Source organism: Dermacentor andersoni, chromosome 10 (genome assembly GCF_023375885.2).
Source record: "Dermacentor andersoni chromosome 10, qqDerAnde1_hic_scaffold, whole genome shotgun sequence".
Lineage (NCBI taxonomy): Eukaryota > Metazoa > Arthropoda > Arachnida > Ixodida > Ixodidae > Dermacentor > Dermacentor andersoni.
This window is the reverse complement of record NC_092823.1, coordinates 80576778-80594730: the sequence shown is the minus strand read 5'-3', so window position 1 is coordinate 80594730 and position 17953 is coordinate 80576778. Positions and strand designations below refer to the sequence as shown.

Below are 17953 nucleotides of genomic sequence, written 5' to 3'. Positions count from 1 at the left end.
CAGAGTCCAGGAGACTGTTTGATTTTCTCACATACATTTTCGGCATTCTGCCGGTGGGAGCGGCGCAGCACATCGCTTCGGGCTGAGGCTCCCGTGGTTTAAAGAATCCTAGCGACTACTTCATTTTCTCACATACATTTTCGGCATTCGAAGCCACTTGAGACTGCAATGAAGGGAAAACTTATTAGGCTCCTCCCGAACGACCGATCCGAAGGTATCACACAAGTCGGCGGTACCCAGTGATTAAACTTTGACGTAGTTTGTCGTTAACATGTGGTGGTTATGTTGCCTTTCCACATTTCGAGTTTTCTCGCGATGTTGATAGCCTCAAAACGAAACTCTTCGACGGTGCTCGCTAAATTTTGCATCATTCTGGCGAAACATTCTTGGCTCCCACAACGCAGAACTAAGCGCAGTTTTCTCTCCTCACGGATTTCCGGGTCGGCATGGTGGAAAAGCTGGGTAATGCCTTCGGTAAAGGTGTCAAGGTTCTCGCTAGATAGCTGCTTTCGGGCTTCCAGTAGAACTTCGGGCCATTCTTTTCGCACAGATCTGGTAAAGATTCAAAGACACTTGCTGCAGAATAGGTCCCTCGTTGTAATGGCGTACTCGGGGTTCTTGATCCCTGTCTCCCCGGAATCCAACAAGAGTACAGTGGCGCAGCTACTCCTCTGAGTTAGAATTGTTGAAGACTGAAACAGTTTTGAATGTCTCGAGCCAGGTTTCTGCATCGTTGAGTGAAGCTAAGCGAAAGATAACTGGTTTTGTTGGATGTTGCAGTATGGTGGCTGCAAAAATGCTCCTTTCGTCATAGTGCCAGATGAGTTGGTAGCGATATTTAAGGTCATCTAGGTAGAAGTCGGTTCTCCGGGGGCAGATTTCGTAGCCTGCGGCTTGCTCAGGGTTCCGTGGCGATGCTGGTGTTATTTTTTTAATGTGGATCAAAAAGAGACGTTCTGTACATGAACGCAAAATTACGTCGACAAAATGCCACGCCGTAAGTTACGGTAAAGAACGCAGCAGTGTAAGCTCTGAATCTCGAAACTAACTCTTTATTGAGCGAAGTTGTGCCCAGAACATGTTACACTCAAAACAGAACAATAGTAGCGCGCACACTCGGCTTCTGCTGCTTATGGGTGATTTAAATCTCCCAATCAATGTTTGGGAGAACGTAACTTCCTTTGTCGAGTCTAAGTACCACGTCAACTACTTGCGCATTATTGTACTTTATCATAACTTGCAACAGGTTGTCAAACACCCGACATGCATTCAGGGTACGTCGGCAGCAATTCTCAACCTTGTGTTTGTAACTCTATCCATAAAAAAAATTGATGTCACCGTTCAACCTGCCATTTCTTACCTCGAACGCGTGTATTTCGCATGCTTCTTGAACTCCTGTCATGTGAGTAAAAAGAAGAGAAATACTAAAAAGAGGTTTTCTCGGCCAAGTGATGAAAGCGTTCTAGATTACTTTGAAATATGCCTTGATAATTTTTAGGGCATGATATTACTGTACTTTAGGACATATTTAAAGCTTATTAATCACTGCCTTAACAAGAACTTTATTGCAAGCAAAATCAAATGAACATATAGAGTTACTCGCTGGATATCAAGAAAAATCTTGCACCTTAAAAGAAGAGTTGAGCGCTTACAACGGCAATCTGCTTCAAGTAATGGAATCCAAGCAATCATAAATAACTTGAATCTGAAGGGGGCACGCAAAGCGTTGGTACTTCCAGAATACACTGAAAAATTTTATTCGCTGGGCACCGCAAAAATGTTGGGCCTTTCTGAGAAAACAGAAAAAGCAGTTTGCCATATTGTACACGAGGGGCATATCATCGACAAAAAGCACAATATTGCGCAATATTTGTATGAAAACATCAACAGTGTTTTTTCTAAATCTGATAGTAATACACTACGGAACCATACGCAATGCAATTAAGTACCTTGTGTGACTATTAGTTGTTGCTTCAACGCTACCCACCGCTAAGACTAAATCTTCCCCAGGTCCACATGTTATACCTAAAGTTCTCGTTTTTTAGGAGGTATGCCGAAGCATTAGCACACTTTATAGTTTGCCCTGCCCAGAGATTGACCCTTGGCACGTGTTCCTCCTGTCTTGAAAAAAGGTGATGCCACATGAGTAAAAGAGACCGTCCTATATCACTACCTTCATCATGTTGCAAATTACTTGAACATATCATAGCCAGTTAAAGTAAATAAATTTATAGGTGATTACAACATATTTTCTTCTTGCCAACAGCTTTTTCACAGGGCTTTTCCTACCGTAACACAATTACCAAATGTTTTTCACAATTTCGCTCGTGATCTTCGTAGGTCCGGAGAAAGCGATGTAAGACATTTAGATTTTTAAAAAGCGTTTGATCTTGTATCTCATACGAACCTTAAAATTAAACTAGAATAAATAAAACTTTTAACCTGCTTATTGAATTTGGTGGCTGCTTATCTAACTAAAAGCATGCATTTCATTTCAAGTATTGACCCCTCATCCGACGAACTTCCAGTATCATCTGGAGTGCCACGTTGCAGTGTATCTGGCCATTTACTATTCGTGTTATACAGTGACAACTTTACAAATGATATAAAATCTCTTGTCCTTATTCGATTTGCACGCACTTGTGCACTTTATAATGAAATTAACCGCCACGAAGATCGAGTAGTACTAAACTCTAATGTCCAAAGCATTCTTTATTGGTGTTCTCGGTGGAGCATGAAATGAAATGTCAGAAAAGAAGTCTACTTGTCAATAAATAAAAAAATACCTGTCGTTTGTTTACAAACTAGGTTCCGAGCTCCTTATGGAAGTCAGCGAATACAAGTACTTGGCAATCAATATAGCCAAGAAACTCAGCTGGGGTACTCGCGTTTCTAGCATAGGTACCTATTCGTTCGAGGAACTGCTTTATGAGACAATATAAAACATACACCTCTTGGTGCTAGGCTAACACTTTATACAGTACTGATTCCCCCTAAGCTCGAATACGCCAGCGTTGTCTGGGATCCCTATACAACTAACATCGGCATGCTTGAAATGATACAGCGTAAGGCTGTCAGATTCGTCTATTTTAAATATCACACAAGTGACTTTTCCGCTAGTTTAATGACACATCATAGCATTCAGACTCAATTACGAAGAAAAGCAGAAAGACTAAAATTTCTGTTTTTGGTCAAACAAAATTTCTTGTCTATAAACTTAGATCCTTATTCGAAGCCACTTACAGCACGTACAACAGGGCATCCTCACGCTGACTTATAACACCCGGACTGGTCTTTTCAAATATTCCTTCTCCCCACACACCATAACCGATTGGAAGAAACAATGTACCGTTTTCACAGTTATCCAATTTTAATTTTATGACATATACGTCTATGACATCACTGGCAATAATTTAGTGTGAATGTATACCCACACTTATCAACTTTCTTGTGTTCGGTTATCCTGTGTCTCATCAGCTACAGCGATGGCTTCGTAAAATGTTTTTTTTTTGCGTACCTGTGCGTGCAACGTGCTATTGAGAACATGGTTGCGTTGAGCGTAACTTCGTAAACAGCATTACAAATCATTGTGTCGATTGGTGCGCTTCATTACCCTTGCACTTGATATCACTATTTGCTAATAGTTGTACGATTCCTGCCCTTTTCCTTGTCGTTTTTCTGCTTTTACATTTACTGCTGCTCTTTGCTGCTGGGTGATGTTGCCACATACTAATATTTGTACACCCTGCTTTGCTATATTTTCATGTACTTTTGCCCCTCCTGTGTAGTATAGTGTCGCCCCCTGTCAGATCTCTGTGTCATTGTACATGTATGTTTTGTAGTTGTTTAGCTAGATGGCGCACCCCCCTTCTGTCATGTGACGAGGTTGTACCAATCGGGAGGTGTCATCTAGCGTGTGAAGCCTTTATAAGTAATAAACAGCCGCGGGTCGGTGGAGTCTTCGTTCCGGTTTTCATCGGGAGCAGTTAGCTTCGTGTCTCCTTTACTGCGCCGGCGCTAGCCGCGCGTTCGCCCGTCGGGGCCCCCCGCTTGCCTGCCGCTGCCGACACAACATCTTTTGGCGACGAGGATGGGATTCCCGCAGCGGTTCCGACCGAAGCCCCGGGACACCAACGAGCTTCGTAAGTGAAGCGACCCTTCCCGTGTCCGCACGGCAGGCAAACGCCGCCGACGCACTCGGCGTCGCGAGGCTTCCGAGCCTAGGCCTTCTCGTCCCCTTTGTTCTTCCTCGCCCATTCCTGCGGCGAGCTCCGGCTTACCTCCTGCACTGTCTCCTGCACGCTACCCGCCATGGCTTTTACTGCGAACCTTCCCGTTTTTCTTGAAGTGCCCGGCCCACCGTTAATCCCTTGGTATCGCTGGAAAAAAATTTTTCAGGCCCACCTCGAAGCGGCCGGCGGTGGCGACTGGACGGACGCGCGACGAGCGTCCGCGCTCGTCAGCGCTCTCGGGCGTGAGGGACAACGGAAGTACTTTGCAGACGAGGAGCAGGAAGCAGCAAGGCAGTTAACCAGCGCAGCGTCAGCTTCAAGCGAAGCAGCAAGGCAGTCAACCGGCGCAGCGTCAACGTCAAGTGATGCGGTCCCGCCAGCGTCAGAGTTTCCGAGACTCTTGGAGCGGCTTGACCGGCTGTTCGCCGCGTCAACAAATGTCCTGGCGGAACGGCACGAATTCACCAGTCGGAAGCAGTTCGACGGAGAAGGATTCCTGGAATTCGTGACCGCATTGAAGGAGAAGGCGGTACAGTGCAACTTCGGCACAACCTATGGCGAACGCGTCCGAGACCAAATCATACATGGGGTAGCGAACGTCAGCGTTCGCGAAAAGTTGCTGGCTCATGGCGAAACCCTGACCTTGGACAAGGCAGAAGAAATTGGACGCTCGTTAGAAGCCCTACATCGAGCGAACCGCGCGTTCGGCTCCGAAAATGTTCGAAGGATTGAGGCATCTCAATTTGGCGTTCCGTTGACGGGCCAAGATGGCCGACTTCTTCCGAGAGGCCGCCAAGACGACGGACTTCTTCCGAGAGGCCGCCGAGACGACGGACTTCTTCCGAGAGGCCGCCGAGACGACGGACTTCTTCCGAGAGGCCGCCGAGACGACGGACTTCTTCCGAGAGGCCACCGAGACGACGGACTCCTTCCGAGAGGCCGCCGAGACGACGGACATTTCGCACATGGCTCCTCCGGGAACCGTGGTGCATGCGATCGCTGTGGCAGCACGAAGCATATTGCAACGTACAGGAATTGTCCAGCAAGGAACCGGCGGTGCAACGCCTGCCACACGTTGGGCCATTTTGCATCAGTATGCCGAAAAACCCGTACTGTCCAGCACGTCTCTTCCGCAGAGACGCGGTCTTCGTCAACTTCCGCAGGGCAGCCGTCCGCGTCTGTCTTGACGGTAAGCGCTTTCGAAACTAAAAAAGATTTGGAAGTTCCGGTCGTAGTGAACGGCGTCTCCATGCGACTGCCGGTGGATACGGGAGCGTCTGTCTCAATGATGACTGCCGAAGATTTTGGAAAGCACTTTGGGCGACAGCACAGACTGTCAAAAAGAGCAGTGGACTTGAGGAATTTCTCCAGGCAACGCATCGACATTCAAGGCCTGTTTCAAGCCACTGTCCAGTTTTTCCAAAGGTCATGCTCCGTCACGTTCCACGTAACGACTACAGGAACATCCCTGCTGGGTTTAGACGCCATCCAACGCTTGGGCATACAGATCGACGGTACGTCGTTGACATGTCGTCTACCATCGCTTCCTTCAGTACAGAGCCCCACAGGTGTGCCTCCGGATTTTGATCACCTTTCCAGTGACGAGTTGGGCCTCGTCAACAACTTTGTGCACCGAATTCATCGGCAGCAAGATGCGAAACCAGTATCTTCAAAGTTGCGCCGACTACCCCTGGCTCTCCGTGACCAGGTAACAAATGAATTGCAACGTCTCGAGGACTGCGACGTCATCGAGCGCGTCGAGGCTTCCGAGTGGGTGTCTCCACTCGTGGTGGTGCACAAGAAGGATGGAACCATGCGGCTCTGTGTTGACCTACGAGAACAGGACAGTCTTGTGTCTCAAGTTCAAGAAAGGGTCTTGCAGAAACAGTGGCAGACTAAACAGTACGTAGACAAACGTAGAGGTGCTCAGGCAACTCGTATCAAGGTGGGAGACACCGTCAGAATAAGATTTAACAGGAAAGGATTCTTTAAGTACAGTAAACCTCGTAAAGTCAAGGCCCAGATAGGACCATCTACTTTTCTACTCAGTGATGGGAAAACGTGGCATGTGTCTAAGTTAACCGTAGTGATGAAGGATCCAGCAGGTAGTACATTGTGTACAAGTAATAGGGACTTTTTGTACTCATATTCAAACTTGTATAGTCATTCCGATGACTTGTCTGTAGTGACAGCGTCTTCTCATAGTCATAAGCTTCAGTTGAGTTGTGCGTCTGACTGTATCACTTTCGAGTCTACACAGTCAGCAGTCGTCTCCGATTCCGTTGGGGAATTGGTAGCCTCCCAGGACTTGTTGGGACTTCGAGAGGAGCCTCCTGGGCAACCCTCTCCAGCTTTGAGCGATAACCACATTCAATTGTCCAACCAGGGGGAGGTAAATAGTAATGGGACGACTGGGTCTTTAAAGTCGACCGATACGCGTCGCAACCCCCAAAGTTCTTCTGAGGTACGCACGCGTCCTCATCGTGACAGAAAACGGCCTCCGTGGCTCGATGATTTTGTTTATGTAGTGTAGAACGTATTTCCGTCTTCAAAATGCCACGGCTAGGGGCCTTGTTGAGACAGTCCACATGTTTCATTAACACAGGTATAAAATGTGCTCCTTGTTGCGGTGCAGTGAGTTTTGTGCGTGTTCTTTGTCAGACTTAGTGACTGCCTGTGTTTTGGTGCCCAAGACTGGTGCACGTGTATGTGAACTTGGGCGGGGATGGATTGAATTTGTTGTGGACTTAAGTGCGTGCTTTGTGTGCGACTGGTGCGCGTGTGTGAACGTGGGGGGGAACGAACTGAATTTGTCTTTGGACTTAAGTGCGCGCCTTGCGTGCGCGTTTCACTGTATGCTTGCTTTGTTTCCAGGGGGGGATGATGTAGTATAGTGTCGCCCCCTGTCAGATCTCTGTGTCATTGTACATGTATGTTTTGTAGTTGTTTAGCTAGATGGCGCACCCCCCTTCTGTCATGTGACGAGGTTGTACCAATCGGGAGGTGTCATCTAGCGTGTGAAGCCTTTATAAGTAATAAACAGCCGCGGGTCGGTGGAGTCTTCGTTCCGGTTTTCATCGGGAGCAGTTAGCTCCGTGTCTCCTTTACTGCGCCGGCGCTAGCCGCGCGTTCGCCCGTCGGGGCCCCCCGCTTGCCTGCCGCTGCCGACACAACATCCTGCTTCGGTCCTCGTCGGGGCCTGCAGTACTCTGTAAATATATGGTCGAAAGTGGCCTCTGCGGTTCAGAAGCCTCGGTTACTTACATGTGGCTCACTGAACCTTCTACCGTAGTTATTGGGGCTCTCATAAATTCAAGAATGTGTAGAGTAGTCCAGCCTTAGTACGAACCCGCAGCGGCGGTACTCCGCTCCGCGGAGCGTGCTCAGGCGGCGCCGTACTCGTAATAAGAGTGCAACTACGCAATAAAGGTGCACAGGACACTCGTAATAAGATTATCCTGTGCACCAGTACTCCCTTTGCGCAGAAATTTTCAGTACACTAGGCGCGGCGATAACATCGACAACAGACAGCACCACAGGTAGCATTCAAGAAACTTCCCATAAAGACAGGCGTGTCGCACGATGATCGATAACTTCTAACGTTTGTTACGTGGTGAAACGCGGTCACCGGATAAGCAAGTATGCGCGTAAAGATGAATAACCTGGAGGAATGCCTTATCTTTAATCTAAGTGCGCTAAACGCACACAAAAGAAGCATTTTCAGCAAAAATTTTAAAAAATTGCTGGAATATTTTTCATTAATAACGAAAAAACAGAAGAGCAGAAACTGAAAGCGGGCTCCAACCAACGGCTTCTGTTGCTTTCTTTCAAATTGGTACAGACAGCTCTCGTTATATCTAAGCCATAGAGGTACATGTTATTTGCTTAGTATCGTGAGTGGGGCAACACTGGAGCGAGAGATATTTCATTCTCCTGTCTTCGTTGACCGTGCTTTTATAATAAAGCGAGTCGCGTGTCAAAGTTCTCCCCACCCTGTATTGCTGGTCTGGCAAATGACGCTTGTTGCTTCTCATTTAGCGATGACCGAAGACAATTAAGCAGGCACTTCGTACGTAATACGGAAGCTTCGCAAGAAAAGTATATTCTTTGCTGTTGCCTGTAGGCAACGTTTGTCTGTAAAGACGTTGGTATTTTGCTACAAGTCTGTCTTATATAATAGTCAACAATAACTGTTCGGGAGGTTTTAGAGCGCATCACCTATTTAAACTTCAACAGACTAAAATTTGCTTACAGTTTATGATTCGCTATTGTATAGCAAGCTATTTTGTCACATTTTTTCTTGAAACCCATTTTAGATAAGATATATTATGTTTGTGTTTAGGCGCTAGAGCTCATCACAAACAATAATGTGGTTTTCAGACCAAGACACTGAACGATATTGAGGTTTATGCGTTCACGTGCTGCACACATTCCTTATCTTTAATCTCTGCAAGAGATAGCACCGATAACAATCATTCAATACATGTCTATCATAAAAAATATTTCCTTGCTAGCGCTAATGTTGCTTGCTTTCCACTTTTTGAATTTCACGCAGTGTTCGTAGTGTTTATTAGGATAATCAATATTCTGCCACATTTACATGATACATTGCTTTGACTTCTTTCAGGCTTGTGCTTGGAAGGTTGTTGGTAACTCCACTACCTATATTCATGCGCTCGACGATGCTGCTGCGCTTGTACGCCACGCTGCTTTGAATTTTGGGTGGACCTGAACGAATAAAACGTCGCGTAGAAAGTGCGCTCCATTTGCTGCACTTGCTCGCTCTGTTTGCCCAACATTAGGGCACAGTTTTTTTGTATAGTTGTGTACGGGATAAATGCGACCAAGGAACATTGCAGAGACGAAATGTGTATCGCATAATTAGGATGGTCTCGCATTATACTGAAATGGACATGTCATTATCACACAAAAATTTTACTATTGTGTTTTACGTGCCAAATCCAAAACCTGATTTTGAGGCACACCATAATGGGGACTCGGGATTAATTTGGACACCCTGTGGTTCTTTAACGTGGACATAAATCTAAACAAACATGTGTTTTTATGTTACATCCCTATTGATATGCTGCTGCCGTGACCGGGATTCAAACCCTCGGCCTCACGCGTAGCAGCGCAACAAAGCCACTGAGCAACCACGATGAGTCAATAGAAAATTTTTAATAACATTTAGCAGCCAGGCTGTATTGAACCTCGTGTCGATGTATATCCACGGATGTCTGGTTGCTTCCCTGATGTACAACGTAAGATGCTTTATCTCTATGTTATGCAATGTTAATGTATTCAACAGCTGGCTATCAAAAGAAGCCTCAGGCAGGAGTCTAAGACTCGACAAATGGACATGACTTGGTGCTAGGTGTCAGTGGTATGGCAACAGTGGTTCGTCACGTACTAGCACGTTCTTATTCTAGTGGTAATTGACGATTTGAAGCATCTCTTTTTGAAGCTTGTAGCACTTTTCACTTACTTAATACGTGACCCAAGTTCTTCGAGTTCACTGACGTGAAGCTCTTGTCTTTTGTACAGACAATTTCCCTGTGCTGGGTTACCCTTGAAGTTTTTCCTACATGCTACATGTGGCACACCATCACATATTGACCCTCGGGCTTTCCTCTGAACACGCATCCGAATTTTCGCAGAAAGACCCAGTGTTACCAAATATATAACGGCAAGTGGTGGGATTGAAGCTCTCTCATTTGGAATATACGATGCTTCTCATTGCGGTATTCAATTAGGTAGCCTCGCGTACATCTGAAGCGTAGCTACAGCTTTCATCTCTTGATTGCACTGCACTCAAAAGCCTCGAACAGTGGACATTCAAAAAAGTGGTCCTTCATAAATGTTGTTCATCCCTGGCCTTCGCTAAATACATTTCTTTTACGATGACTATAGCAAATATTTTTAGCGAAAGTATATCTCTGTGAACAGGGGCCCTGTTTTCCTATTTGTGCCCTTCATTTTGACTCTTGATCTGCGTGAAGTGATTTTTAAAGAGAAATGGAAGAGATGAGTGCAGTGCCGTAACTGTCTCTCACAAGAGGTGACTCTTGATCTAAAATCTGCGAGTTGTATCACTTCTTGGTATTGACAGCAAGGTAACGTTGCATCTTCAGAACTTTCTCTATGTCGAATAGCCACCAATTATCGTCATGAGAATACTCGCGTGATACCAAAATCACTAGTGTGAGGCCTGGACGCCTCGTTATATACATCAAGTTGAATAATAACCTGCGCGTCAATTCGTTATCTCAGGGTGCCGGCTAAACCAGTAATAGGGCGAGCTTGTTTCAATAACCCGTTGGTGCTTCTGCTTAAAAGATTTCAAAACGCTAGTCACCTGCTCCGTTTGTGTGAGCTCGATCAGGAAATCGTGGCACATGGAGACCTGTACGAGCTCCACTATTGTTGGTATTTGCAGATTGACGCGGACTCATTCACTCTGCAAATGTTCTTTGCAGCTTGTACAAACTTTCTCGTTTACTGTGTAGATGAAACCAGAAGAGCTGACGTGAGCGAAAATACAGTTGGTGCCTCATCTTTCACGCTGCAGCCATTGCAGATTACGCCCTGCGACAAGATCTGGCCGGCCAAGTAACCCTTTTGGCCGACGCGTCTATATTATATTGTCATGTTGTAGTGCCACTAAAGAACCATACAGTAGCAAAAACTGCGGGTCATGAAACGATCACTTTGTTGGGCGAAACTGTACCAAGAACAAATGACACTCATAGCACAACGACAACAGAGCACAGATGGCGTTTGCCGAAATCTGATTTACGGGTCAAATACTTCGGGTATGCATATATTACTAGTGGATTGTAATGTAATCGCTGCTGCTCACCTGTGTTCGAAGATGAACAACACCACTCGTGTCGCACATCGAATCTGATTTCAAAAGCTTTTCTCGCCATTGAATCCGGGACAATTATGGCGGGAGTCTCGATACAAGAGTGTGCGTCTTGCTCCGAGCGATCGCATTGCTACAGAAAAACATGTGAACTTCTGTCATGTGTACGCCCCCCCCCCTTATTAATTGCAACATGATGCTGCTGCAAACAGAACATGAAAGTGAACAAAAATTGATGAGCCATTCAACTCTATGAAGCAGGATGACTAGCAATGCTGCTTAGCGCACGACACAGATGCGACGTAGTATTTTGAACAAACGTACGAACATAACTAGTGTCATGATCGATGGTCATTGTGACGATAGGTATGCAAGAAAGCTCACACATCACCTCTCGTAATAATGTGAACTAATTAATTATCTATTTATTTACTAGTTACTAATTATTTTTATACAAGGTATTCAAGACAAAAATGAATCAACCTGCGGCACACTCGAACCTCCCCAACGTTCTCGCCCGAAAAAGACCGCTTCATCACATCCACCGCATACTGCTGTCGCAGCTTCCGACCGCATGCCGTTGATTTCAGAGAGGTCGTTCTGGAACCATAGGTAATGACGTAGTCGGTAGCTTGATCCGAAGTTGCGAACAAGAAAGTCTTTTTGGAACCTTTCGTAGGCGCCATCGAACCCCGGCACCGTGGCCTCGTGGCGTCGACGTCTTTTTGCGCCATTCTCAGGGTCGCGATATGCGTTGTCGACTGTTGCTCATCGCCTATGCAGCACACGGTGCGCACGCTGTTCTTCTCGGGACGCCGGGTTGGCACGACGTCAACGGTCTCTCTCCCACCGCTACTCTCGCTGACTCTCCTCATTTATGCGCTGATCTTCAGGTGTGCGGAATGCGCGTGGCGTTCCCATAGAGACCGCGGAGCGAAATGGTATCAAAAATTCCTTTTGGTCGCGTTACAAGGTCACACTACGTCACGCACTACGTCATACATTCACGGTGACACAGCTGCGATGGAGCGCCGTTTTAGACACAGGTGACTCGTAAGCCGAGCTTAGACGCGAGTGGCAATACGCGTTTGCTTTTGTTGTTGGCACTTGAACTCTCACTTCTTAGGGGGTTTTCTGTGCGAACGCCATAAGATCCCGGGTCTTAACAATAGGCAGCTTCGCTGTAGCAGGCACGCGCATATAAATAATAGCATGATAAAAATAAAGTAGCATGCGTGGCATCCAAACAAGCGCACTTCGCGGACGACTTCGGCGCCTGCGCAGCACCTCTGTGATAGCCAAATGCTGCCGGGCAATTCATCAGAGTCCTGTGCACGAAGACTTCGAATTACCTTGTACGGTGCGAAACAGCGTAGCCGATGTCTTTCACCGAGTACGCGTGGGCATCAATAGCTAAACCCGGTTGCTAGGTAGGTATTCCGCGTACGGTTGTAGAAGATTGTAGTGCCGAGTGTCAATTTGTGGTTAGTTCATTTTGCGCAGGGGGCGAGCTGCCGGCTTCTTCAGTGCGCTCAAGAAACACGGTGGTGTCGAGGTTCTCTTGGTCAATGACGTCAGGCAGCATCGCGTCAGGCGCTGTCACCTGGTTCCTTCCTTATATCACCTTGAACGGCATTATCTGCTCTGATATTTGTATACAGCCGTATTTTAAGAAGGTAGAGTATGGGAGGAGGGTGCACCACGTCTTGCGTTTTACGTCGGCGTACATTGTCGAGATGTCGTCGGGGACCTTGTTCTGGCATTCGTGAAGACTTTTCATCTGCCATTGGTCGGTGGTTGTTGTCCAGAGACTGGACTGGTTGTAGTGCAGCAGTGAGCGAGCTTCGCTGTGAAAGGTACAGTGTCGCAGCAAGATGTTTTTGATGAAGTATTTCGTTACTATGGCTGCACTTTATTTGTGAATGGGGCACAGGAGCCGTTAGCAATTATGATGCTTTTATTCGCGCATTTTAATGTCGTAACATCGTAACGAGCTGGTCCTGAGCAAGCCGCAGTGAACTTAGCCATTGGACTCGGGGCGGAACCTCGCGGGAACCGCGGCATCTACGCCATGTAGCCGACCGCATCTTGATGCCAGCTATCAGCCAATAGCAGCCATCTCAAGGAACGACGAACTAAAGCGTCCGGTAAAGAAAATAAAGCGTCCAGAAAAGAGTGAGGACACGGCCACCTTCTTTTGAAAAGAGAGCGTTTGAGAGATAGTTGACTTCGGAATCTGCTTGCATGCTCCACCCACCGCGTTGGACAGCAAAACTTGGCTGAGATGTTCAGAGCAGCGTATGCTATCCGCGTACTAAGATATTTCGCAGAGACCAATGGGCGGTTCAGGGTCCCTTTAACTAGCGCAATATACAGAGTGTCCGAACTAATATGCACCAAGATTAATAAAAAGGATATACAACGTAGCTAGACCGAACGAAGATAATTTTATTTGCCGTCGATTGGCGAGAGACTGTTCTTTGCATTCACAATAATTACATAATTAATCATTACTTAAGCAACTTCTCAAATAATATAAATACATGAACCGTGTCAATGAGAAAATTCTAAAGCAACATGCAAAACTCCCGATGCAGTTTTCTGTTGCTCAATTAATACCTCCTACATAAAAGTGTTTTTCCGAGCGTGAAGGAAACCTGCCGATAGACTGGCCTCTCTCGGTAAGTGATTAGAAAAGGACCTTATTTTTGATGTCGTAGAACAACAGAATATAGACAGCCAACTCGACAATACCACAAGAATACGAACCCTCGCAGTATGAGGAAATTGTGTACGATGAATTATGCACTCAAAATTAGAGTCGTAATTTGCTGCACATAAGAATATTCGTCGTAAAACACCTGAAGACGACTGTCGGCGATATCTGACTTAGCACTGCAGAAACGTAGCGACCCACTAAATTGCCAGACAGTGAAACGTGTTGTGTGTGAGGCATGTACTGCATCGCCTCCAAGTACAGGGAGCACCGGTAACACACGACAAGGGGCTGCGTCCTTCTTTCTGGCGCTTTTCTTTTTTCTGAACACGCTGTGCCATCTAGTGGTCCTTTAAAAAAATCAGGCAATGCAACCAAAACGAGATGCATTGCGCGCCTGTGCATGTGAACGTTGAGAAGTGTTCCCACTCTGTCGGCTCACGAAGCGGCACTTGCTCAGTGACCCGATTTGGCGGGAGGTTGAGTGAACAGCAGTAAATACGCACCGTACTCGTAGCACAGCTCTGTATAGCGTTGGCCTGAAAGACGTTCATTCCTAAGCGGAACGTGGCCTATGCATTTGTGACGCAGCTTGCTAATGCGTCGGTCTACTGCGCTTGAGAAAACGCGTTGCATTGGTTCCAATCGGCCCAGCGCGGGGAAGGTTTAAGAAGTTTCGTAATAATACGTTCTGCCGGTAGGAATCGCGCATCGTTAAATCGGCTGCTCCAAGCGCCGCAGCGGTCCTCTCCCATGACTCCAGCTGATCACATTGCGCCACCTAGCGGTACTGCCGTAACGTCTGCACTCAGTGAGGGTTTCACCGTGCCAACCATGGGATAAAGTTACAGGATTTTTTCTGTCGTTGTAGAGCTGCGCATTGTCAGTGGTACGTACCTAGTTACCCACACTGGCATGAATGGCGTTCATTGTAGACCCGCATACCTACTAACAATATTCACAGTGACTCAGTGGTATGAAAGTACATAATTGAAGATAAGCAGAGACCGCCGGGCATATACTCAGTATCCGCGTGGCCTTCAAAGAAATTCAATCAAAAGCAGTGCATACGCAGAGACGCGTCCCGTGACTGATGTCGGCGTCGAAGAGCCTCATTACAGAGCGACACGCAGGTCCACAGTGCCACATTCAGAGTGGACGGTTGGTTTTATATTGTGTTCTGTCAGACCGATAGCGCTACTAATTTCATTGCCGCCGCTTGGAGATACTCAAAGTGTTTTTTTTTTCATGCCACCTTATTAAATAATCAGTCTTAATCAAATAATGAACTTGTCAAATGTTATGATTACATGAAAAGCTTGAATGAGAAAATTGCAGAGCGACATAAAAAAATTCGCGATACTGCTTTCTGTTGCTCAATACGTGCTACGTAAAAGTGTTTTTAGAAGCGTTACAGAAACCCACAAATGCACGCAAATCTGCCATGGGGCTGGTCCCTCGAGGTACATTGCGTGCATTCGCGAGTGTCTTTCATGATCGAAAAATAGTTTTACGTAGCGCGTATTCAGGATCTGAATGCTGTATCGGGAGTTTATCACGTCGCTCTAATTTTTTCTCATTTGCATTTTTCATCGAAATATAACATTTGAGAAGATGATTATTTAATACTGGCTGAGTAAAATACTGGTTAAAAATACTGATGAAATAACAATACTGAATAAAAATGCTGGCTGTAAATACGCAAGAATAAGGCTATTATGGAATCGGTACGATTTCTCTAGAGCTTTGTTTTTTTGTTCAATCTTGGGCCAAGTTTATTGGGACCCCCGGAATAATTCATAAATATACCACAGGTAGAAATACATATTACAGTCAAGCATATCAGAGCATTCTCAACAATTATGAAATTATTAAGAAAGAGTGCAGATTCTTTATAAATTCACCTGGATCAAGTAAAGAGTAGCACACAATCGAGTACTGAGAAAGATGTTGACTAGGACCAACATTGGGGGAACAGATTTGTAAGCGATGGCTTACGCTTTAAGACTAGAGAATAGGTACTGATTTTAGTGACAAACGCCATCCGTAGTGATCACCGTGGACTTTGTAGAGGAAGTGTACTTTTATTTGGCATTGAATCGAGCTGAATCCCAAAACCAGATGTGCTTAACCTGGCAATAAAGAAGAAAAAAACAAGGAAAGGCAAAGAAAAGCCCCAAGGCACTGGAGAGCGTTGTGATACACTCAGCAAATTTTGGAGACAGGAGGTTCCCGTAAGAATGGAAGTAAAGAACTGTTGAATTGTAGCAGCTCGGCAAATAGAAAATTTTAACTGTGCTTGCGGCCTTCTTGTAAGCATAATTTCGTTAACTAGACACAAATTCCTTCTGTGGCTTCAGAATTTATATGCATTTTGACGTCTACACCCTGCTACTATGTCCGTCATCTCACATCCTGTCGCATTGGTGATTCTGCGAATATATATTATAATATATATATCCGCTTTCTATTCCAACTGACTATGAAATAAGTCATCTTACATCGCTACTCAAAAATGCCAGAAACTACACAGACAACAGATTGACGTCGCTTTCTTGCAGTAAACTAGTACATCTACGAAATAAAGCGACCCCGTAAAGTTCATCACAAGGCGCGAATTCTGACGCAAACAAGTAATGCAATAGAAGAAAGAACGTGTGATGTTCTAGCAGCAAGATTAGGGAGTTCCGATTTAGTTTTATGTGTAAGATATTTTTTTATTGTAAACACTTCTCGCCTGCCTCTAATGGAGTGGTTCCGATGTTTGCGACTAGGCCAAGAAAAAGTGCACTAGTTCAAGAACATTACAGGAATGCACTTCGGATTATAAGGCCTACATCAGGCAATGCAGCCCCGCGATTTTCGAAATGTGACCAACGCCACCAGCCTGCCAGCAAGAAAGCACGAACAGACAGTACTCGCATGCGGCGGCAAAAGGAGAAGAGGGTGGCCTCCGTTAAAACAACTTTGTCCTAGTGCGGATATCACCACTGAGATCTCAAATGCAAGTTCTCGCATGGAATTTATTCTCTGTGGGAAGCTATGGGAGCACCAAAGGGGTAAGCAGAGATATAGTCACGCGTGTCCATACAAGGACACGTCGCCGATTGCAGCTTCGAGGCCCCAAGGAAGCTGTGCGGAACTTCCGAGACGTGTGCAATCTCTACACGTCTACACAAACTGCTCTAAGCCATTTCGAATGTATATTCAGTTAGTTCAAATGCATGAAAGAGTGACGGACGACGAGAGGGAATAAGCTTTTAGGGATGCAGCAGCGATCAAAGTAGTAAAGCAACAATCACTAAATGTCTCAAATAATAGAAAAGAGCGGGCATGGTAAGTGAGCAGATAATCACTTCATTTTTGGTGCTGTAAAACAACAGTGTATAGATAACCAACTGGACAACACGAAAAACAAAATAAACCCCCGCAGTATAATGCAATCTCGTAGGTTGAACTATGAGCTTAACGTTAGAGCCGTAATTTGCTATACATAAGAAAATACGGCATGAGCCACCTGACGATCACTGTAGGCGGTAATTCGCTTAGCAATGAAGACATATGCCGACCCACTAAATTGACCACATTTAAAAGTGTTGTGTGGGAGGAGTGTACTGCATCGGGCCTCCTCTGTCGCACTTCCCTGCGAGAAATCTGTGGGATGAAGCGGGGTCTCTGCGACGCCAGTGCATCGCCTCCAAATACCCGGAGCACCGTTGCGTTGAATGCTGAGAAACGCGACATGCGGCTGCGTGCTGATTTCTCGCCTTTTTTTTCTCAGCACGCGCGTCACCCTCAAGTGGCTCTCCACAAGTCCACGCAATGCAACCAAAACGAGATGCGTGACGCCCACGTTCGTGTGAACGCTTAGACGTGTTCCCACGCTGGCCGCACAGCAACCGGCACATGCACAGTGACGCAGGTTGACGAGAGCTTCATTTAAGGCAGTAATTATGCACTCCACTCGGAGCGTTGGCATGAAAGACGTTGATTGATAAGCGGAACGTGCCCTGTCCACTTGTGATGCAGCTTGCTAATGCGTTGGTCTACCGTGCGTGAGGAACCACGTTACGTTGGTTCTAATCGGCCCAGCGAGGGGTAGACTTAAAAAGTTTCCTGATGGTACATTCTGCCGGTCGA

At 46.1% G+C, this 17953-nt stretch overlaps 1 protein-coding gene across 4 annotated transcripts in view; it reads left to right on the top strand.

The window, feature by feature from the left end:
* Positions 1-9006, top strand: part of LOC126544170 (TNF receptor-associated factor 6-like) — a 65130-nt gene extending 56124 nt beyond the window's left edge. For all 4 annotated transcript variants that reach the window (XM_072284903.1, XM_072284901.1, XM_072284902.1 and 1 more), the window contains one exon: positions 8860-9006. In XM_072284903.1, the coding sequence (XP_072141004.1) occupies positions 8860-8964 (105 nt within the window). In that variant the 3' untranslated portion in view covers positions 8965-9006. The remainder of the gene's footprint in view (positions 1-8859) is intronic.
* Positions 9007-17953: the final 8947 nt, after the last annotated feature.